We start from the raw sequence: 22,890 nt of genomic DNA, 5'->3' as shown, positions 1-22,890 counted from the left end.
TCCCTTCTCAGATCTTTGACGGAGTTGAAGATTATTTAATTGTAGTTACTCTCTACATTATTTAGACTCCTTGAGATAGAATGTTTAGCAAAACTTTTGTTCTCAATACTGTTTGTTATATTTATTATTTGTTATTATTGTATATAGTTGTATTTGGTTTAGTTCTGTCTTATTTAGACAAAAAAAAAAGAGATGTAAGGATAAGTCCGCCCCTAAGGGGGCATGTTCGCCTCGGGCTAATGTTTGCCTATAAATTTGGCTAGCATGCTCCCAGCCACTGCTTCTGCTTTCCTGGTCCCCGCAGGTCGGTGGTTCTGTAAGTCTCCATTAAAGCTGTATATATATTTTTACAATCTGTCTGCATTAGCTTACGCCTCTACACAAGCACACATGAATGTGATTGGCTGATGTTCCCCATGATGTTAATTCTACCTATCTAAGAGCATGGGAGATCTTTCTATTTTCTGGTTTCCTCTTCAATTTTTCTCTTCAAGGACTTAAAGTTATGGTCAAATAGGTCTTTCACTTCCTCGGTTAGATATTTTATGTTATTTATGGCTATTGTAAAATGTGATGTTTCTCTGATTTATCTCTCAGCTTCTTTATCATTTGTGTATAGGAGGGCTACTGTTTTTTTTTAGTTGCTCTTGTTTCCTGTCACATAACTGAAGGTATTTATCAACTGTAGGAGTTCTCTGGTAGAGTTTTGGGGGATACTTATATATACTAGCATATCATCTGCAAATAATGAAAGTTTGACTTTTTCCTTTCCAATTAGAATCCCCCTGATCTCCTTTTGTTGTTTTATTGCTATTGCCATAATTTCAAGAACTATGTGAAAGAGATATAGAAAGAGTGGACAGCCTTTTCTTGTTCGTGATTTTAGTGGAATTGCTTTGAGTTTCTTTCCATTTAAATTTATGCTGGTGTCAGCTTGCTGTATATTGCTTTTGTTATATTTAGATATGTTCCTTATATCCTTGATCTCTCCAAGTCCTTTTTCTTGAATGGGTGTTGTATTTTGTCAAATGCTGTTTTACCATGTAATGAAATGATCATATTTTTTCTTTCAGTTTATTTATATAATAGATTACATTGATAGATTTTGTATGCTGAACCAGACCTGCATCTCCAGGATTTAGCCAACCTGATCATGTTGCATGATTGTTTTCATGTGTTCTTGGATTCGGTTTCCTAGTATTTTATTGAGTATTCATGTATCCTTGTTCATGAGTGAGTTTGGTCTGTAATTCTCTTTCTTGGTTGAGTCTTTGTGTGGTTCCTTGGTATCAGGGTAACTGTAGCCTCAGGCAGAGATTGGCAGCTAAACAGGGCACTTGCAAGGTCAGTGGCTAGAACACCTGCTGTTAGTGATAAGAAGCAAGCAATGAAGACACTCTGTGATGCTTTCCAGAGCTTGAGTCTTCATGGTTAGCACATAATGTTTTGGCTAACTTTAAGTTTTATGTCTCAAGATTTTTACTTCAAGGCCCTTTGAGATGTGAGCATAGTGGTCAGCGGAGAAGGGAGGGTGGAAGGGGAGAGGAGGAGAAAAGAGAATTGAGGAGAACTTGAGGGAATGGGATAGTCAAGATGGAGGAAGGACAGAGATGAGAGCAAGGAAAGAGATATCTTTATTGAGGGAGTAATTATAAGATTAGCAGAAATCTAGCTCTAGAGAAATTCCCAGGAATCCACAAGGATTATCCCCAACTAAGACCTTAAGCAATAGAGAAGAGGGGGCCCGAACTTGACTTGCTCTGTAGTCAGGCTGATGAATATCTTAAATATCACCATAGAACCTTCATCCAGCAACTGATGGAAACAGAGGCAGAAACCCACATCGGAGCATTAGGCTGAGCTCCCAAAGTCCAGTTGAAGAGTGGGAGGAATGAGAATATGAGCAAAGAGGTCAAGACCATGATGGTTTAACCCACTGAAACAGTCCACATGAGCTAAAGTGAGCTCATCAACTCCAGCTGGACTAGAAAGGAACAAGCATAGGAACAAACTAGTCCCTCTGAATGTGTTTGACAGTTGCATGGCTGGGGCAGATTGTGAGGCCACTGTCAGTGGCACCAGGATCTATCCCTACTGCATGTAGTAGCTTTTTGAACCTATTCTCTTTGGATGGATACCACGTTCAACCTAGAATTAGTAGGGAGGACCTTGGACCTTCCACAAAGCCATATGCCTTACCCTCTCTGATGATTGGATGGGGGTAGACAGGGAGGGAATCTGGAGAGTACATAAGGAGGGGAGCGAGAGGGACCTTGTATTGGTATTTTCCTTAACACTCTAATAAATAAAAATAAATAATAAAAAATAAAAAATTTTTACTTACTTATAAAAAAAGAAAAAGTATATATCATTATAAGTGAAAGTGGAAGCTGTTAACAAACCAATACCTCCGGGGAGGTGTCCCTAACCCATATGAAACAGAGGTCAACATGACAGCAAGTCTTGCTTGTGGGTCACAGACGAACAAGAAGTACACATCCTGTGACGTCCAGTGGGTCTGGAGGGCTGCACCAGTGTCAGCAGGGAGGTCAGTTGTCACAGTGGGAGGAATTATCAGGTATTTTAAGATCTAAGCCTTCCTGTATGGAGCCCAAGCTGTCTCCAAGCTCAGGAGAGGTGCGGCCGCCTGGTGTTCCTCGTGCTGTTGAGACAGAGTGAAGAGATGGGGGCACAGGTCCCACTCCCTGGCCTGGGAAGCTAAAATCTTCCCTTTCCCTCCTGCATGGAGATTGTTTGGGGGCCACTATCAAGCTTCTGGCCATGGAAAATGACCTGCTAACTCCCCTTTACAACTCTACACCCAGTGTCTTTCTTCTGGAATTCTAGAGAGCCCTTTTGATGGTTGACTTCTCTTTTTCACTCTGACAGAGTTTCCCAGACAGGTAATCCAAGCTCGGCTCAAATTTGTTACATGAGCCACGGCGCAACCTCGAACTCCTGCTTCTACCTCATCAGAGTTTGAATGGCAGAAAAGGAACACCACACCCGGTTTATGGTTCTAGAGTTCAAACCCAAGCTCTGTACAACCGATGGGCATCCTCAAACCATGCTGCAGTTTATCTCACCTAATCATTTGCAAACATCTTCTTTTCCCTGTGATACCAATCCATCCCTTTCCATATGCAAAGATGTTCATCTTTATACTCATTTCAACAGGACACTCTTCTTTTCTGTCTTTTCCCTTTACCTCATACTATTTTACACTCTCTGCTAATTTCACGATATTGGGATTTATTAAAACCATTTCCAATATTCTGCCTCCTGCAGTCTTATGTTTGATTGTTTCCAAACAAAGTGCTTACACTGTTGGGTTTTAGTTGTTGTGGGATAGCCACCAGGGAAGACCACAGGGAAATGGGAATAAGGCAATAACAAGTTTTCATTGGCCACTTGGCTACTACATTGAGTATTTAGAATCCCAGGAGAGCCACGAGCCTTTTCTTAGGGTGAGGTTTCAAGCACAAAAAGCATGTTCTGAGTTGACAGACTTCAGTTAACAAGATCCTTTTTTTGTTTGTTTGTTTGTTTGTTTTTCAAGACAGGGTTTCTCTGTGGTTTTGGAACCTGTCCTGGAACTAGCTCTTGTAGACCTGGCTGGTCTCGAACTCACAGAGATCCGCCTGCCTCTGCCTCCCGAGTGCTGGGATTAAAGGCGTGTGCCACCACCGCCCGGCAACAAGATCTTTATGCCAAGCACATCTACAGAAATCAAAAAGCAAGATTAGTTAGTTTATTTAGAGCCCGTCTAGAACTTATGGACTGTTAGGACTTAGGTCTTTATTTTCATATCGATAGGTGGTAATGTCTACTCGCTGGGTTTACAGCCTGACTGGTGCTTCCATCCTTGAGTCAGCTGTGCTACGATCTGGAAGTTGTTTTGTTCTCCACTGCACTTAGTGAATCAAGGGGTTCAAGTGTGAGGATCACTGTGTCTTGAAGAGCTGCAGTTTTCCCTACGCCCCACTAACTGTGCTAAACTGTGGCATAATTTGCCATATGGATTAGGATGTGGTCCAGAACGTTAATCCAACAAAGTGAGAATTAGTGGCTCAGTCGGAACCAATAGCAGAGCAGTCCAGGGACCAAGAGAACAGAGACCACCATCAATCACCTGATTTAAGTCTTTGTTTTGTTTTCTTTTACAAGTTTTTATTCAGCCATGGCGAGGAGTTTTCTCGTTATTCATGGTAAATTACCATAGAAACCACAGGTGTCTCCCAAAGAGACCCATAGACCGTTTTCTCAGAACAGTAGATCTAATTACTCTCCAATTCTGCAGGACCAGTACAGCAAGGAAATCTACTGCTGCTTTAATTGAGAACCAGAGACTTCTAATACCTCTCAAGCCTGATCAACTTGTCTACTGAGTTTGGAAAGCATCAGAAGAGGCAAGCTGAGTCAAACCTTGTACCTGCCCACCAAGTGGTCTTATAGGTCCTGGAATATCGCTATTAGAGCGTTAATGTGCCATGAAAATTTACATATTACCTGCTAATCAGGGAAGTGCCTAAATTAAAGGCATTGGCTATTAGACAAGGTTCAGCCCCTCAAAGCTCTCTAACATTAACTTGGATTGTCCCCAGTCAGTAGAAGGATTCTCAATCAATGGGGTGACTGTCTCTCATCCCTATGGAGTATGGGAGCCTGTGAGTCTCAGCATGTCCAGGATCCAGGCCATTGGTTTCTTGAGAGCGTGAGATGCTTCAGAATTTGCTGAAATGCTACTGTATCTTCAGAAATGTTTCTGCTTAAAGCCTTCAAAGGTATAGAATATTTGATTCATTTATTCAATGAGTCACTCCAAAGGGAATACTGAAATAAAATTAAGCTAAACAACTTTGGCTAGGAAGGTCAATGTTAGAATTTAAAGCCAAATAAAAACATTGGTCAAAAGAAGCAGACATTGGATCCCTACATGGGTAAAGCACACCTTAGAATAATGGAATCTGAGCTGGGAGTGGTATCCAGCACCTTTAATCCCAGCACTCCAGAGGAGAGGCGGGCAGAGCTCTGTGAGCTCTAGGCCCAATGACTTTTTCCCTGTTGGTTATTACTCACGCCTTTAATCCCAGCATTTGGGAGGCAGAAGTGAGCAGATCTCTGGGATCAAAGCTAGCCTTGTCTATAGGGTGAGATCCAGGACAGCCATAGTTACACATAGTGACACAAGCTAAAATTATTGAACGATGGACTAAAGCTAGAGATAGGGCAATATCCCAACATTTAATTATTGGAGAAGAAGACTAAGCTACTACAGAAAGGCAAGCTCAATACTGTGCTCAATACTGATCCTCTGACCTTTAAAATTTTTGTACTTCAATTTTAATAAAAGTTTGATAACTTTTTATGCATACAAAAGGACATTTTTTCCTGATATTTAGAGACAAGGTTTATCTGTGTAACTACGGCTGTCCCAGATCTCACCCTGCAGACCAGGTTGGCTCAGAGATCTGCTCACTTCCACCTCCCAAATCCTGGGATTAAAGGCTTGAGCCACAACCACTTGGCAAAAAGACATTTTAATTATTTGTTTTGTGGTGGTTTCAGGTTAACGACTTATCATTGTGTGGTTAGTCACTCTTTGGGGGCATTGCTCAGTTTCTTGTCTGGATCCATTTCTAGATTTGCAGTTTAACCACAAAACAAAGCATTGTTCAGCAAGACCACAGACCTGTGTGCTTCTCTCTTTGTCTCACTCTTGCGAAGCTCTGCCATGTGTTCTTACTTAGCTTTGAGAAATTTGAAATATTCTTAGTGATTCTGAGAAGAGTTGCCATTAGCACGTTGCAGTTATTGCTTTCTGTCTTTAGCATATTCTAGTTTGCCATGTCTCACCTTGGCAGGCTCTACCTTAAAACGAAGTCGGGCGGGGCTAGAGGAAGGGTGTGGCCAGCAATAGGCGGGACCCTTAGTGGGTAGGCAAGCACTGAGTACCTCCCATCTTCCTAGGTATAAAAGAAAAAACACTCAGGTGCCTACTTCAAAGCCAGTGGAGTCTCACAGGAAGAAGCTACAATCTGGTCAGCTCTGTGTTCAGCCAAGCCTCCATTCGCTGCCGTGGGGTAAGTAGTCTGTCTCTGTTCAACAACTTTCGGGTGTTTGTCCTGTGAAATTGACGAGTACCAAAGGTTCATATGGTAGTGTTTCAGCTTTATCTGTGATTCATTGGTGTCCCCTCCTCTTGTCGATGGCATTTAGGTTTCATTATTGTGGGGCAACATTAATCTGAGCTGTCCCTAGTCACAATGAGTTTTGTCAGTCAAAGGGTTGACTTGACAGCCCAGTTAGTTCTTATCCCCCATATAATGCCAACCGAAGGAAGGGGCGGTCTAAGCTTAACTAGCCATCCTGGCTCACTTCTCTCTGGGATTGTTAAAGGCCACAATCTGTCTAATAAAATTTTCAGATTTTTAATTTTTAAACTTTATGGCCATTGGGATTACATTTTCCTATTGCGTATCCTTTGGGGAGGAGGCCAATATGTTTCCTTTGGGGGTGGCGATGTCACAGTCCTCCAAAGTGTTAGGCCGTGATTGGTCAGAGGGAACCCTGGGGTCTGGAACCTCTCAAGCTACACATCCCAGGATCTTTTTGACCACCACATTCTTCCCTAATCTAAAGGGATCTGAGACCCCTGGTGCCTCGAGGTCTGGTCTCTGAGGATCTTTCTGAGGCCTCCAGAGATATTTGGAAGTAACCAGCTGAGAAGACTGCTGGGACATGGGTTTAAGCGAACCAAAGAAAGTCTTTATTTGACTGCCAGTGGCTACACTGGTGCTGGGGATCCAAGTGTAGATAGATGCGAGCCTTTCTTCTTAGGGTGACCTTGGAAAGACAAAAACCATGTTCTGGGCTGACATACCACAGTTAGGAAGAACAGTTAGCCCGAAATAGAACTCCAGAACTTAAAAAAAAAAAAATACAAGGTTAATACATTCAAAGACGTTCTGAAAATGATGGCCATTGTTGTGGTTTGGGTAGGTGGTGCTGTGTGGGAGCTGAATTCTCACAGTCTGAGTGGTACTTCCAGCATGGAGTCAGTCTTGCTAAGGTCAGAGTCCTGTGTCCTGCTCATCTTTTCAGAGAAGTCAGGTTTCCTCTCTGCTCACCAGTAGTGAGGTTAGGATTTTCTGTTCTGACGGTTGATTTGAAATCTTAGGTTATTATTTGCATTGTTTTTCTTAGACTTTTAATTCATGAAGTTCCTTGAACAGATACGTGCGTTGGCTTACTCCTTTCTGCCTATTGACGCGGCCGAGGAAGCACTGCTGAGGGTTCCCATTTCCCTGCCGTCATGTCTAAATCAGAGTCTCCCAAGGAGCCGGACCAGCTGCGGAAGCTGTTCATTGGAGGGCTGAGCTTCGAAACAACCAACGAGAGTCTGAGGAGCCATTTTGAGCAATGGGGAACACTCACGGACTGCGTGGTCATGAGAGATCCAAACACCAAGCGACCCAGGGGCTTTGGTTTTGTTACGTACACCACTGTGGAGGAAGTGGATGCCGCTATGAATGCAAGGCCCCATAAGGTGGACGGAAGAGTTGTGGAACCTAAGAGAGCAGTGTCAAGAGAGGATTCTCAGAGACCAGGTGCCCACTTAACCGTGAAAAAGATCTTTGTTGGTGGAATTAAAGAAGACACGGAAGAGCATCACCTGAGAGATTATTTCAAGCAGTATGGGGAAATTGAAGTGATTGAAATCATGACTGACAGAGGCAGTGGAAAAAAGAGAGGTTTTGCTTTTGTCACCTTTGATGACTATGACTCCGTGGATAAGATTGTTATTCAGAAATACCATACTGTGAATGGGCACAACTGTGAAGTAAGAAAAGCCCTATCCAAGCAGGAGATGGCTAGTGCTTCGTCCAGCCAAAGAGGTCGAAGTGGTTCTGGAAACTTTGGTGGTGGTCGTGGAGGCGGTTTTGGCGGCAATGACCATTTTGGTCGAGGGGGAGACTTCAGTGGTCGTGGTGGCTTCGGTGGCAGCCAGGGTGGTGGTGGATATGGTGGCAGTGGGGATGGCTATAATGGATTTGGTAATGATGGAAGCAATTTCGGAGGTGGTGGAAGCTACTATGATTTTGGCAATTACAACCATCAGACTTCATATTTTGGACCAATGAAAGGAGGAAACTTTGGAGGCAGAAGCTGTGGCCCTTATGGTGGTGGAGGCCAGTACTTCGCTAAACCACGACACCAAGGTGGCTATGGTGGTTCCAGCAGCAGCAGCAGCTATGGCAGTGGCAGGAGGTTCTAATTACAGCCAGGAAACAAAGCTTAGCAGGAGAGCAGAGCCAGAGAAGTGTCAGGGAAGCTACAGTTACAACAGATTTGTGAACTCAGCCAAGCACAGTTATGGCAGGGCCTGGCTGCTACAAAGAAGAAATGTTTTAGACAATACTCATGTGTATGGGCAAAAAAAACTCGAGGACTGTATTTGTGAGTAATTGTATAACAGGTCATTTTAGTTTCTGTTCTGTGGAAAGCGTACAGCATTCCAACAAAGGGTTTGACTCTAGACCTCTTCTCACCCATGCTGTTGATTGCTAAATGTAAGAGGAGAGACAGATGGAGGCTGCTTCCTCCTGTATTTTCCAGGCATTTCCTTGTAATTCTGCTGTTCTGGGCTAATTGTCTCATGGTCTCAGGGGCTGCTAGAGAGACTGCAGTGTGGGAGGTTAGCACAAGGGGAGGGGCTCCATCCATGGGGGTTTTAAGTGATGTGTTGTCCAGACCAGGTTGACTTGGCTCCTTCTTGTTTGTCACTCCCTACCTGTGCTCTGTAAGTAGACCCAATAAAGATATTAGTTGTCCTGACTGAAGTGTGCTAGATCCATTGGTTTGTGTTTGGGATGCTATAATGGAGGGTGGAGGTTATGTCTCCCCAGGGCAGGATTTCTTCTTCCCTGCCCCCTCCAGCTCCAGGGTGCTGTGAACTTCACTTGGACCAGCACTGGGTGGAGCTGAGACTCTGAGACTCATTCCCAGTACCACCTGTGTGGGGATTTTGTTCTTTCTCCCTGTTGGCTCAGTTGGAGAGGGGTGAGGGAGACAGAGTCAGATGAGTTTCCCCGTGAACAGAGTCCAGAGACTAGTTTAGGGGTGCAGAGTTGATGTATTGTGTATCTGCAGTAGTTTACCTGCATGCGTTACCCAATCAGCAAAGGTCTTATCAGGTTGTGTTCCCATCAGCGTGAATGACACACAGTCCGTCTATGTGTACAGAAGACAGTATTCCGGGCAGTGTGCCTGTAACAGAGGGTGGGGCGCAGGCAACAGCCTAGGCTTTGGCCCCAAATTAGAAGGCCTCCAGTTAGCTATGACTCCATTATGAGTTCAGGATCAGAGTCACACCAAGATCAGTGGTCTTCCTGGACAATGCTTTGTTTTTGTTTACACTATCACCCCAGAACCGCATACAGACAAGAAACTGAGCAATGCCCCCATAGAGTGAATAACCATACAATGATAATTCTTAAAACTGAAACCATCACAAAACAAATAATTAACATGACTTTTTTTCAGATGGTGTGGCTCGTGCCTTTAATCCCAGCACTTGGGAGGCAAAAATGGGTAGACCTCTGACACCAAGCCCAGCCTGGTTACAAGATATGTTCCAGGACATTCTTAGTTACACAGATAAACCTTGTCCTAAAAAAGAACAGAAAAAAGTATTTTCATATGTAAAATATATTCCCAAATTTTAATCAATGCCGAGGCACAAAAATTTTAAATGTCAGAAGATCAATATTTAGCACAGTTTTGAGCACAATGAAAAAAGCTGAAAAGTAACATTAAGAATGGTAAAGAAATCAGGGCTTTTGTCACACACCTTTAATCCCCACACTTGGAGGCAGAGATTAAGTCAGGAGGAGCTGTGTGAATTCAAGGCCACCCGGGGCTGTTACACAGAAATTTCCTGTCTCAGAAAACCAAAGAAGAACCAATTTAAAAAAAAGGGAAAGGAATCCTATATGGTAGGTCACTTGGTTTCTCTGTTGGGTCAGTTTTGGAAAATTACTTCTGGAAAATGACTGGTAGTTCATAAGATATATTATAACTTACTGGACATTGATTTAAGGCTGTCTTGTCCTAACTCTGACTTGTTCCTATCATCTTCCTAACAGAGGGTTTTCCTCTCTATGCTGGGCCCTACTAGGCTTCTGCTTGGATTGTTTCATTTTACTCCTCTGTGTTTTGTTTCCCTAATTTTACTTTGGTATTAATTCACCAGGTTCCTCGAGTTAAATGACTAACCATTTCTTGTGTGTCAGAGGGGACCTGGAACACATTCAGAGGATAGAGGGACCTTGAACTCCTCATGCTCCAGCCTCCTCCTCCCAAGTCATTAAGTTTCAACAAAATTCAAATTTTTCTTTGTTCTTTTTCATTTTTGAATTATTCAAAACAGGGTTTCTTTGTGCTGGAATTTTCTTGTAAAGCAGGTTGGCCAAGACCTCACTGAGCCTCTGCCTCTGGAGTGCTTTAATTAAAGATTAAAGGTGCGTGCTCTCACGCTCAGCTAAGATTGCATTATTTTTTTTTTTTTTTTTGGTTTTTCAAGACAGGGTTTCTCTGTGGCTTTGGAGTCTGTCCTGGAACAACTAGCTCTTGTAGACCAGGCTGGCTTTGAACTCACAGAGATCTGCCCGCCTCTGCCTCTCTAGTGTTGGGATTAAAGGTGTGCACCTCCACCACCCAAGATTCAATTATTCTAAAGTGTGCTTTGCACTAAGGTTCAAATGTCTGTTTCTTTTGACCTATGTTTTGATTTGGCTTTGAATTCTGACATTGACATTGCCAGCCCTAACTTGTTTAGCTTAATTTTTTTTCAGTATTCCCTTTGGAGTTGTAAAACTTTAAGACAATTCTGAGGACAATTCTGAGCCCTCTCAGGCTCAGCAGTAGTGCTCCCCTCCCCCTTGACAACCAAGGACCTAACAGCTACACATGCATGTACTGAGATGTTGGGAACTTTCTATCACCCTGAATAGGGCAAGATAACCCTTAGGTGTTGACTTAGCTACTGCTGTTTTGACTCAGGCCCTGGGAAAGGGGCAAAGTGACCCTCAGATGTTTCCCCTTACCTCGCCTGATCTGGCAACCACTCTCCAGCCAATTATTGGTAGCAGTCATTTTGAATAAGCCAATCATAATAGTCAAAGAACTACCCCCAGACACCCCTTGCTTCTGTGTTTTTTTTCTCCTTTCAAAATAGCCTGTACCAGATATTTGGGACATCTTTCTGGCCTCTAATGCCGAAATACCCTGTCAGAAGAGAATTAATAAAATCCTCATGCTTTTACATCAGCTGTGGTGTGAGAGATGGTGTTTTGGGGCAACACCTCCTCAATAACTGGACTCTAGGGTCCAACAGAGTGACTCATTGAAAAAATGACTCAACTCTTCTTTTTTTTTAATTTATTTATTTATTTAAAATTTCTGTCTCTTCCCCGCCACTGCCTCCCATTTCCCTTCCCGTCCCCCAATTAAGTCCCCCCCCAGCCCAAAAAGCAATCAGGCTTCCCTGCCCTGTGGGAAGTCCAAGGAACCCCCACCTCCATCCAGGTCTAATAAGTTGAGCATCCAAACTGCCTAGGCTCCCACAAAGCCAGTGAGTGCAGTAGGATCAGAAACCCATTGCCATTGTTCTTGAGTTCTCAGTAGTCCTCATTGTCCGCTATGTTCAGAGAGTCCGGTTTTATCCCAGCCTTTCCAGACCCAGGCCAGCTGGTCTCGTTGAGTTCCCAGTAGAACATCCCCATTGGACTTAACAGACATCTACAGAACATTCCATCCAAACAGGAAAGAATATACCTTCTTCTCTGCAGCTCATGGAACCTTCTCGAAAATTGACCACATACTAGGAAACAAAGGAAACCTCCACAGATACAAGAAAATATCAGTGTCCACCTGTGTCTTATCAGATCACCACGGATTAAAGTTAGAATTCAACAACAATCCTACCTCCAGAAAGCCGACAAATTCATGGAAACTGAACAGTCAACTACTGAACCACACCTGGGTCAAGGAAGAAATCAAGAAAGAAATTAAAGTCTTCCTTGAATTTAATGAAAATAAAGGGACAACATACTCAAACCTATGGGACACTATGAAATCAGTGCTAAGAGGAAAGTTCATAGCACTAAGTGGCCACCTAAAGAAAACAGAGAAAGCATACATCGGAGACTTAACAGCACACCTGAAAGCTTTAGAAAAAAAAGAAACAGACACGCCCAGGAGGAGTAGAAGACTGGAAATAATCAAACTGAGGGCGGAAATCAACAAAATAGAAACGCAGAAAACAGTCCAAAGAATCAATGAAACAAAAAGTTGGTTCTTGGAGAAAATCAACAAGATCGACAAACCCCTATCCAAACTAATTAAACGACAGAGAGAGAATACGCAAATAAATAAGATCAGAAATGAAAAGGGGGACATAACCACAGACACAGAGGAAATTCAGAGACTCATTAGATCTTACTACAAAAGCCTGTATGCCACAAAACTAGAAAATTCAAAAGAAATGGACATTTTTTTAGATAAGTGCCACATACCAAAGCTAAACCAAAACCAGGTGAACGATCTAAATAGACCTGTTAGTCGCGAAGAACTAGAAACCGTTATCAAAAATCTACCTTCCAAAAAAAGCCCAGGACCAGATGGTTTCAATGCAGAATTCTACCAGAACTTCCAAGAAGAGCTAATATCTATACTCCTTAATGTATTTCACAATATAGAAACAGAAGAGTCATTGCCAAATTCCTTTTATGAAGCTACAGTTACCCTGATACCAAAACCACACAAAGACCCAACCAAGAAAGAAAATTACAGGCCTATCTAACTCATGAATATCGACGCAAAAATTATCAATAAAATACTAGCAAACCGAATCCAAGAACACATTAGAAAAATTATCCATTATGATCAAGTAGGCTTCATCCCAGGGATGCAGGGCTGGTTCAACATACGCAAATCTATCAATGTAATCCACCATATAAATAAACTGAAAGAAAAAAACCATATGATCATTTCATTAGATGCTGAAAAAGCATTTGACAAAATTCAACATCCCTTTATGATAAAAGTCTTGGAGAGATTAGGGATACAAGGGTCATACCTAAATATAATAAAAGCTATTTACAGCAAGCCGTCAGCTAACATTAAATTAAATGGAGGAAAACTCAAAGCCATCCTACTAAAATCAGGAACACGACAAGGCTGTCCACTCTCTCCATAGCTCTTCAACGACTCAACTATTCTATATCTTGGTAAACATTAAGAAGAAAGATTTCTGAAGATACAGTAGCATTTCAGCAAATTCTGAAGCATCTAACACTCTCAAGAAACCACTGGCCAGGATGGCTGGTCATGCTGAGACTCACAGGCTCCCATACTCCATAGGGATGAGAAATAACCAGACTGTCACTTCATCGATTGACAGACCTTGTGGTGACTGAGGAAAGTCCAGCTAATATTAGAGAGCTTCAAGGGGCTGAAAATTGTCTAATATCCAACACCCTTAATCTAGCCACTTTCTTGATTAGCAGCTAATCTGTGAATCTGCTTGGTGCATTAACTGATCTGAACAATAGCGATATTCCCAGGCCTCTGAGACCACTTGGTGAGCAGGTACAAGGTTTGACTCAGCCTGCCTCTTCTGATGCTTTCCAAACTCAGTAGACAGGTTGATCAGGATTGAGAGGTATTAGAAGTCTCTGGTTCTAAATTAAAACAGCAGTAGATTCCCTTGCTGAACTGGTTCTGCAGAAATTGGAGAAATTAGACTTATTGCCCATAAGATGAGGGTCTATGAGCCTCTTTGGGAGACAACTGTGGTTTCTATGCTAATCCATCATGAATAATGAGAAAACACTTTGCCATGGCTGAAAAAAAAAAACTTTAAAAAGAAAACAAGAAAAAGACATTAATCAGATGATTGATAGCAGTCTCTATTCTCTTGGTCCCTTGACTGCTCTGAGATTGGGGCCCACTGGGCCTCTAATTCTCACTTGATTGGATTAATATGGGGGCCTGCATCCTAATCCATATGGCAAATTATGCCACAGTTTAGCACAGTTAGTGGGGCGTAGGGCCAACTGCAGCTCTTCAAGACACAGTGATCCTCATACTTGAGCCCCTTGATTCACTAAGTGCAGTGGAGAATAAAACAACTTCCAGATTGTAGCACAGCTGACTCAAGGATGGAAGCACCAGTCAGGCTGTAAACCCAGCAAGTAGACATTACCACCTATCAAAATGAGAACAATGACCTAAGTCCTCACAGTCCATAAGTTCTAGACGGGCTCTAAATAAACCAACTAATTTTGCTTTTTGAATTCTGTAGTTGTGCTTGGCTAAAAGATCTTGTTAACTCAAGTATGTCAACTCAGAACATGCTTTTGTACTTAAAAGCTCCTCCTAGAAAAGGCTCGTGGATTCATGTCCTAGGGTCTGAACACTCAATGTAGTAGCCAAGCGGCTAATGGAATCTTTTTATTGCATTAACCCCATGTCCCTGTGGTCTTTCCTGGTGGCTACCCCACAACAACTAAAACCCAACTGTGTAAGCACTTTGTTTGGAAACAATGAAACACAAGACTGCAGGAGGCACAATATTGGAAATGGTTTTAATAAATCCCAATATCGTGAAATTATCAGAGAGTGTAAAATAGTATGAGGTAAAGGGGAAAGATAGAGAGGAAGAGTGTCCTGTTGAACTGAATATAAAGATGAGCAGCTTTGTGTTGGACCCTGAAGTCCAATCAACAAGGAAGAGTTGCTCCCATCAAGGAGGAGTCGCTCCAAGAGACACCCTCATACCACAGTTGATGTAAAAGCATGAGGATTTTAATTCTGTCATGACAGGGTCACTCAGCATTCAAGCCAAGGACCCTGCATAGCTGGTACAGGCTAATTTGAAAACAAAAGCCATAGAGTCAAGGGGGGAACTCGTGGGTTGTTTTACAACTATGAAGATTGGCTTATTCAAAGGGCTATTAACAATAATTGGTCCGAGCCAGGGCTGGAGGGCAGTTGCCAGATCAGGTGAGGTAAGGGGAAACATTTGAGGGTTACTTTGACGCCTTCCCAGGGACCGAGTCAAAACTTCAGGAACTGAGTCAACGTCTTAAGAGTTATCTTGCCACGATTTCATTAACTGAGTTCTATCTGGAGAACATTCACAAAGACTCAGAGAGATGGAATGTTCCCAACATTTCAGTATTGGTGTGGATAATTGTTAGATTTCTGGTTCACAGGGGAGGGGGAAAGCACTAAGGCTGAAAGGCCTCAGAGTTATTGTAGTGTTCTACATCCCTTCTTCTTATTTGGCCAAATCCCAATTCTGAGATTCTTAGAGATGTCTTTTAGGTTGATACAGGGTAGCAGGTACCAGTTTCCTGTCATCCTGGGACTAGGGAGAGTTAGGTTACACAGGTGTTGATATTGAGAGGGTGGAGCCCCTAAACATAGGCCTTTTTCTGGTACTTTTGTTAAGGTTAACTTTTTCTGTTGCCTGGCTTGCCAGTGCATCCACATGCCCGGAACCCAGTGACAGACGGTTCTGGGCGTTCTGAGTGTGGCCACTGGGACCGCGTGCCCCAGACGCATGCATTCAGACAGCGACCCATGCAAGGCGGTGGCAGCCAGGCACAGGGAGGGCATGAGCAGGAGGGGCAGCAGTGGGGAAGGCGCAGGCGGCCTGTCCGCAAGGCCTCAGCCAGCTTTGTCCACCAGGCACCGGGGAGACGCCAGGGCCAGGGCACGCAGGAACTCTGCAGCCAGGGGGCAGGAGCCTCTGTAGCTGCCGCACAGACCTGCCCTTTCCTGCTGGGGAGTGGCAGCAGGCGCAGTTGCTATGCTCTCGCCCATAGACGTGAGCCTCGGTTAGCTTCCAACTACAGGACTAATGAGAGGTGATGTTATTGAAGCTGCCAGATGAGGCTGTGCCATCACAATGGGGGAGTCCTGTTGACAGGCATGGCCAGCAAGATTGGGTCAGTACTGTCTTAGTAGGTGCTGGCAGAGAAGCAAACGAAGCAGAGAGGTTCCTAGGGTGGGAGCTAGGAAATGGACTTGGTTGGGTCCTAAGAAAGATGTAGTCCCAGGATGAGGAGAGTTTTCAATAGGTGTCCCCTGTGGTTTTGCATACCCAGCTTTTACAATAAAAATAATTGCTTTTCCCCCTTGTCAGGACCTGCCATGTGAGTCATTGGGGCGCATGAGGGTTACCATGGACAGTCAGGGGTATCAGGGCGAGTGCTGGCAGTCCTGACAGAATTAGGCTGATTTGACCAGTCTTAGCTTTAGAGGATTTTGGTTGTGCTGAAGCTGTCATTGGGAGGGTTCTGGGTCGTCCTGCAGAGGTGCCGGCTTAATGGGAGACATGTGAAATCAGGCCACAATGCTGTCCACTTTGAGGGCAGTGGGTGTTGTAAGGAGCAGGGTGTAAGGTCCCTTCCAGTGAGGTTTAAGGTTCTGGGACTGATGTGTCCTGACATACACCGAATAGCCAACCTGGAATGGGTGCAAGACTTGAGGGTTTGGGTGGGTAGGCGGCAGCCAGGGGCTTCCACGTCTGTGCTTGGAGATCTGGAGGGCCTTCAGATGGACAGATAACCCTCTGGGAAGAACAGCATCAGGATTAGGTATCTCACCTGCCTCACATGAGGAGTGAGTTTAAATCACCCCGGGGTGTGTCAAACCTGGAACAGAACAAAGGGAGGGAGGGCTGTCCAGTCATTCCAGTCTATCTCTAGGGCCAATTTTGTCAGGGTCTCCTTTTTAGGGTTCTGACCACCTGCTTCTCTTCCCATGCACAACTGCTGCCCCTGCCTTCGGCTTACCTTCAGTCACAAAACTGTCATCCATATACTTGTTTGGCTCGGACCACCAGCCTTACATCTCGGGCAAGCTTTGGCATCATTTCCAGCTCTGCCTGGGCAGATTAATCAGGACGACTAGCTGGCTGCGAGTGCAGTGGGGCTCTGGTGCCTCCCGGGGATGGCAGGCTCTCCCCAAAGCCCCCCTTTTTATCTCACTCTTTGAACTCATGTATGGGCAGCCAATTTTAACCTCTGGCCTCTCACCTAAATACTCTCCCCTTCCTGATCACTTCCTTACTCCACTGTTTTCCCATCTATGCTCCATATTATGGGATTTCACTGACTGCTCATTACCTCAGTCATGTGTTCATGCATGCCCACTGTCAATTAAAATAGGGGATCAGGTATTATTTTCTCCCCCAGACCAATGCCCCTCACCCCTTTCTCCTAAATGGCAGGGACCCTTTAAAGTAATTCTTGTAACTCCCACAGCTGCCAAGCTTGAGGGACTTCTTTATTGAATTTACCTTTACTCTTCCAGCTCAAGATACCCCCTCATATAGAGTAACTCAAACAAAACCCTCTTCCCTTAAGTTCCAGAAAACAGCATGATCAGCTACTCTTTCTCCAGTTCCAAAAAAATAAAAGTCTCATCCTTATTCACCTCTCTTGTGCCAAAAACTCCACATACTCTCCCCTTTCTTCATTCTCTTCTATGCTTTCAATGCCATACCTAAATTTCCGGTTAACCACTCAGTTGTTATTACAGGAACCATCATTAAACATAGAGCCAGAAGCAAAACGACCGTCAAAGCCCAGGCAGTAAGAAACAATAATGAGTTTGTAGCCCCAAACTCCAAAAACCTCACAAAACAAACTTTAACATAACAGGACTTATCACTGACTGCAGCAGTGTCTCCTGGATGTTATATCCAGGGAGCCAATTGGACCCACCTAAACGGACCAGATTCACCCAGAATAAATATCGTTTAATTCTTTCCTTGTCATTCCTGGTCTTGGGAATCCCTGGAGGAAAAAAAAAACCCTCTTTCTTCCTTTTTGGAACTCTCCTCTGTTAATCTTTGGATCTAAACTTTTTCCAAACATAATCCAGCATTTTGCGAGGTCCAAGCTGCCAGCCAACCAGTTCCTCAGAGCCCAGAAAATACAGCAGTAATCAGCCACCCCAGGATGTGGTCAAACATCCCAACTCGTCGATGCCCACAAAGTCAGCATGAAGCAGTCATGAGAGACCTTACGTATGCCCCATTCCCAACCATTAAGATTCTCAATCCTTCTCAAATTTTGATAATAAACAAAAGGGTGGAATGTAATTATTCAGCCACCTATAAGCTGCAATTCTGGCTCTCCTGTCATCAGTGTGTGATGTAGCCACGCAAACTTCTTGTGCACATGTGCCATGAGTGGGTTTCCCGTCATCAGTGTATGACGTAGCCATGTCTTTCCCCTGTGCACATGTGCTATGTAGCCTTTAAAACTGGATGCAACATCTTTGCTGTCTCTCTGTCCCCCACGCTCAGAGAGGCAACCTCCTTCTCTCTCCCTTTCTCCTGTTCTCCCTCTCTCTCTCTGTACACCATTTTCCCCAGGCCTGTGTGCACTTTCCCCCTCTAATAAACTACCAAGTGGGTATGTCCCAGTCTTGTGTTTTCTTCTCACTGGCAACAGGTCATTTCAAACACCATCCAGCCCTGGGCTATTTTTGGTTGGGAGGGTTTGATGAATGTTAAATAGCCCCACCCTGTGCCAACATTTTTGTAAGTCAGGCATTGGAAATGATACATAAGCAATTTCCTGAAACTATAGTTTACCATTACATGGTTAACATTTTGCTATCTGAATCAAATGTTGATACTTTAGAAAGAAGGTTTGAAGAAGTAAAGAAAATATTGCCTTGCTGGTGAATACAAATTGCTCTTGAAAAAATATACAAAGAAGAGATTTTATTAATTATGTAGGATATAAATTGGGTACAGAAAATTAGACCCCTAAATTAGAAGAGATCGATTGCAGACTCTTAAGGACGTTCAAAGATTGCTAGGAGATGTTTCCAAGCTATGGCACACTGTTGGGATAAACTGACTAATTTCAACAAAACCTTAGATGGTGACAAGGATTTAAATAGTCCCAGGGAATTCCTGTTGAAGCTAAGAAAATTTTAAAGAAGACACTTGTGGATTGTATAGATCTGAATCTTAACTACATTCTGGTCATATAACCCTCCAACATGCCCCTGCAATAATTTTAATGCAGAGGGATAATCTGTATATATAATATGCATATATTAAACTATTTATCACGATATTAATGGCCATATAGAGTACTAACTAATTGTAGAAAAAGGTTTCATCTACCTTTTTGTACATCATTTCAGATTTGAATCTCTTTGAGTTCTCCACAGTGATCCATGAGCACCCATAACAGCAATCTTTGAAGTCTCCATAAGGAGGATGGGGCTCACAACAATAACTCCTCCAGGGTTATGATAAGACTACTAATCTGAAAACACCACCTAATGATCAGCTTTGGACTACAAACTGCACAGATTAATTTCAAGGTGACTAGCTGAGATGATCCAGCCTAACCTGCTCTAGACAGGATTTGAGACGACCCTGCACATTCCCATTACACAGACACTAGAAAAAAAATGGCACAGCTACCTCTCCCAGGACTTGACAATTAACTCAAAATATTTTTAAGGATCCCCTAAAGATACAGTCACCCACAGAGAGCAGGAAGTAAATATAAGATTACAATGCCCACATTATCAAGTATGAGAAGGGTGATTTTTTTGTTTGTTAAATGAATTATGGATGTGTGTAATTGTTTAGGGTGTTGGTTGCAAGCTGTTATGGATAATGGTCAGGAAAAAGCTAAACAAAGGAAAATATATTTAAGGGTATTATTTTGAAAAGAAATAAGAGGATATAGATATGATAGGCTAAAAGGGTAGATTCTTGAATCCACTCTGAAAAGAAAAAAGAGAGGATATAGACATGATAATATGAAATGGTAGATGATTGAATCTACTTTTAAAAAGCAACTACTGGTTTTAATGTTTCACAATGGATTGGATTTTTGTATTAATATATACAAATTTTGTATTATTGAAATTAATCTTTAAAAACATGCTGAAATTACATTTCTACTCGTGTTCAAGGTATTATATGTATATGATTCAGTTAACAATGTAATGCAAACTTTAGTACTTTAAACTTATTATTATCAACTTTTTAGAATAACGAGAAAATACAGGTTAATATTCAATAACCTAGTATAATTGAACTTTTAGTCACATTACGTATGTTTTCAAGGTCAAACAAACACACATTTTAGATAAGAGATCATCTTCAAACATTTCAGAGATCTACAGAATATGGCATTTAAGATGTTTTAATAACCTAGGTTCCTCTATGTTTTGAAAATAGACATGACTATTCTTGGCAGCAACAATTTATTCAGAGAAGACAGGGAATCAAAAAAATTCAACATGGACATTTTCTCTGTAGCAAAAGTAAGACAGTGCACAAGAAAACGTCCTTGTCTTGGCTGGTGATAGTATGCTGTCCTAATTGAACAAACAGGACAAAAACAAAGTGACTGCCAATCATTCCCAAGAAAAAGGGCCAGTGCTTCAATGTCCTGCTTCACAAAAAGGTCAATTGGATATGTTAGGCCTGTAGGATGAAGATGGAGTTGCCCCAATGTTGCAGAGGAACTTTGGGTAACTTCTAGTGAGCCAGCTGTTTCTGTCATTACTCACTTCTTATAGAAGTCACTTGCTGGCACTTCCTGCTTAATGTTGCTTCCTTTTTGGTTTTCTGAGGGAGCTGAAGACAAGGAATTTATAGGTTCTCTTGTTTACCAGATATAAAAAGAGAGTTATGATAGTAAATAAATTAACTATAAGACTACTACCACCAAGAGAGTCTACATATGGAATAATTTCTCTGAATTTGTTAAATGTAAATCGGCTAGACATTGTTGACATACTCATTGCCTGTTTATATTGTAAATAGTTATTGCACTTACTGTACATAGTTTTACATATATTAGTTATAGCCTTTTTTATTTTAGACAAAAAAAGGGGGAATGTAGTGATATTTTATTTAATTAGAGTTTAGGCCTTGGTGGCACACACCTTTAATCTCTGGATTTGGGAGACAGAGACAGGTGGAGCTCTTTGAGTTCAAATCCATCCTGGGCTCCACAAAGTCTATGCAGAAACAAATCCAGGTGGTGGTGCCTCACACCTTTAATCCCAGCACTAATGAGACATAAACCTTTAATCCCTGCACTAATGAGACATAAACCTTAAACCCTGCACTGGAGGAAATGTAAAACGGGAGGAGAGAGTGTTTTAATCTGTTTAGTTTTCAGTCACACAGCCTTGATAGATGTAAGGCTTCTCTAGTGGTTTGGTTGGTTTCTTATTGGGTTTTCAATTTCTGTCTCTGGGTTTTCATTATTCATGCTGCAGTGATTATAGCAACTGTTGGTTGATGTTGAGGTCTGTGTTGGTTTCACTCCCAATTTCCAGAGGGCCTTGATTCAGTCACTACGTCTTGAGACCATGCCACATTCCCTGAGTGAGCCCAGGAATTACTCCCAGGGCTCTCCTCATCCCTGGCCCACCTCACAGACCCTGAAGATCACTGACCATCTGAACGTTCCATTTGTTGAGACAGTTGTGACTCAGGGAGAATTGTTAATGGCTGTTCTTTAATCAACTACTGCCTTAATGTATGTATGTAAAGCCATGGACTGAAGCTTGGAGCATGTTTTGAAATTTGAAGTTTGGGGCTGCATACCTGCCCAATATATAAGAACATTTACTAAATAGAACTTTTGTAGTTGTTGCTGACTCATTTTTTAGATTAAGTTTTAAAAATTTATTTTACCTACCAAGCACACTTTCCTCTTCTTGCTCTCCTCTCCCCCCGACCACCTCCTTTCTGTCTGACCCCCATCCACTCCTCTTCCATCTCCATTTAAAAAGAGTAAAGCCTCCAGTGGCATGGCATATGAAGTTGAGGCAGGACCAAGGTCCTCTCCCCTTCAGCAAGGCTGAGCATGGCATCCCATCATAGGGAATAGGTTGTGATGCACCCTGAAGTTCAATCACTGAGGAAGAGTCACCCCAAGAGACCACTCTAACACCACAGTTGATGTAAAAGCATAAGGATTTTAATTCTCACGAGACAGTGTCTTTCAGCATATTTTTTTCCTCCAGTGTACTTGGTATTCTGTACATTTCTTGCATCTTTATAGGCATGTCCTACTTTTGGTTGGGAATATTTTCTTCTATGATTTCTTTGAAAATCTTTTCTGTGCCTTTGATCTGAAATTCTTCTTTTCTATCCCCATCATTCTTAGAATATCTCAGTTCTGGAGGGAAAGAAAAAACAAAGAAGAAGATTGAATTCTCGTGAAACTTAATGACTTAGGAGGAGGAGGCTGGAGCATGAGGAGTTCAAGGTCCGTCTATCCTCTGAATGTGTTCCAGGTCCCCTCTGACACACAAGAAATGGTTAGTCATTTAACTTGAGGAACCTGGTGAATTAATACCAATATAAAATTAGAGAAACAAAACACAGAGGAGTAAAGTGAAACCATCTCACCAGAAGCCTAACACCAGTAGGGACAAGCACAGAGAGGAAACCCTTCCTTACCAAGATGATGGGAACAAGTCATGGTTAGGGCAAGAACATGGATTAGATGAATGTCCAGACAGCTACAATGTATTAACATCTCTATAGTTTCAGGCCAGCAATGAATCTTAGAAACCACCAGTAATTTTCCAGAAGGAATTTTCCAAAACTGACCAGAAAGACAAACCAAGTGACAAACCATAGAGGATTACTTTCCCTTTTCTGTTTGCTTGTTTGGTTGGCTGATTGTTTGTTTTTTGCTTTTTTGAGACAGGGAATTTCTGTGTCAAATTCTGTGTGGCCTCAAACTCACAGAGTTACTCCTGACTCAATCTCTGCCTTCCAAGTATAGGGATTAAAGGTGTGTGAGA

At 42.6% G+C, this 22,890-nt stretch overlaps 1 protein-coding gene across 1 annotated transcript; it reads left to right on the top strand.

The window, feature by feature from the left end:
* The first annotated feature begins 7,247 nt into the window (after window positions 1-7,247).
* LOC142846375 (heterogeneous nuclear ribonucleoprotein A1-like) lies at window positions 7,248-8,574 on the top strand. The gene has a single exon (XM_075966809.1). It carries the CDS (start codon window positions 7,316-7,318, stop codon window positions 8,276-8,278), a length of 963 nt encoding a protein of 320 aa, XP_075822924.1. The 5' UTR covers window positions 7,248-7,315; the 3' UTR covers window positions 8,279-8,574.
* The last annotated feature ends 14,316 nt before the right edge of the window (window positions 8,575-22,890 follow it).

This window comes from Microtus pennsylvanicus, chromosome 3 (genome assembly GCF_037038515.1).
Source record: "Microtus pennsylvanicus isolate mMicPen1 chromosome 3, mMicPen1.hap1, whole genome shotgun sequence".
NCBI lineage: Eukaryota > Metazoa > Chordata > Mammalia > Rodentia > Cricetidae > Microtus > Microtus pennsylvanicus.
This window is presented reverse-complemented; position numbering and strand designations above follow the sequence as displayed.

Excerpts from the sequence above, each read along its gene's own strand:
- LOC142846375 (XM_075966809.1), top strand. The coding sequence starts at position 7,316 with ATGTCTAAATCAGAGTCTCCCAAGGAGCCGGACCAGCTGCGGAAGCTG.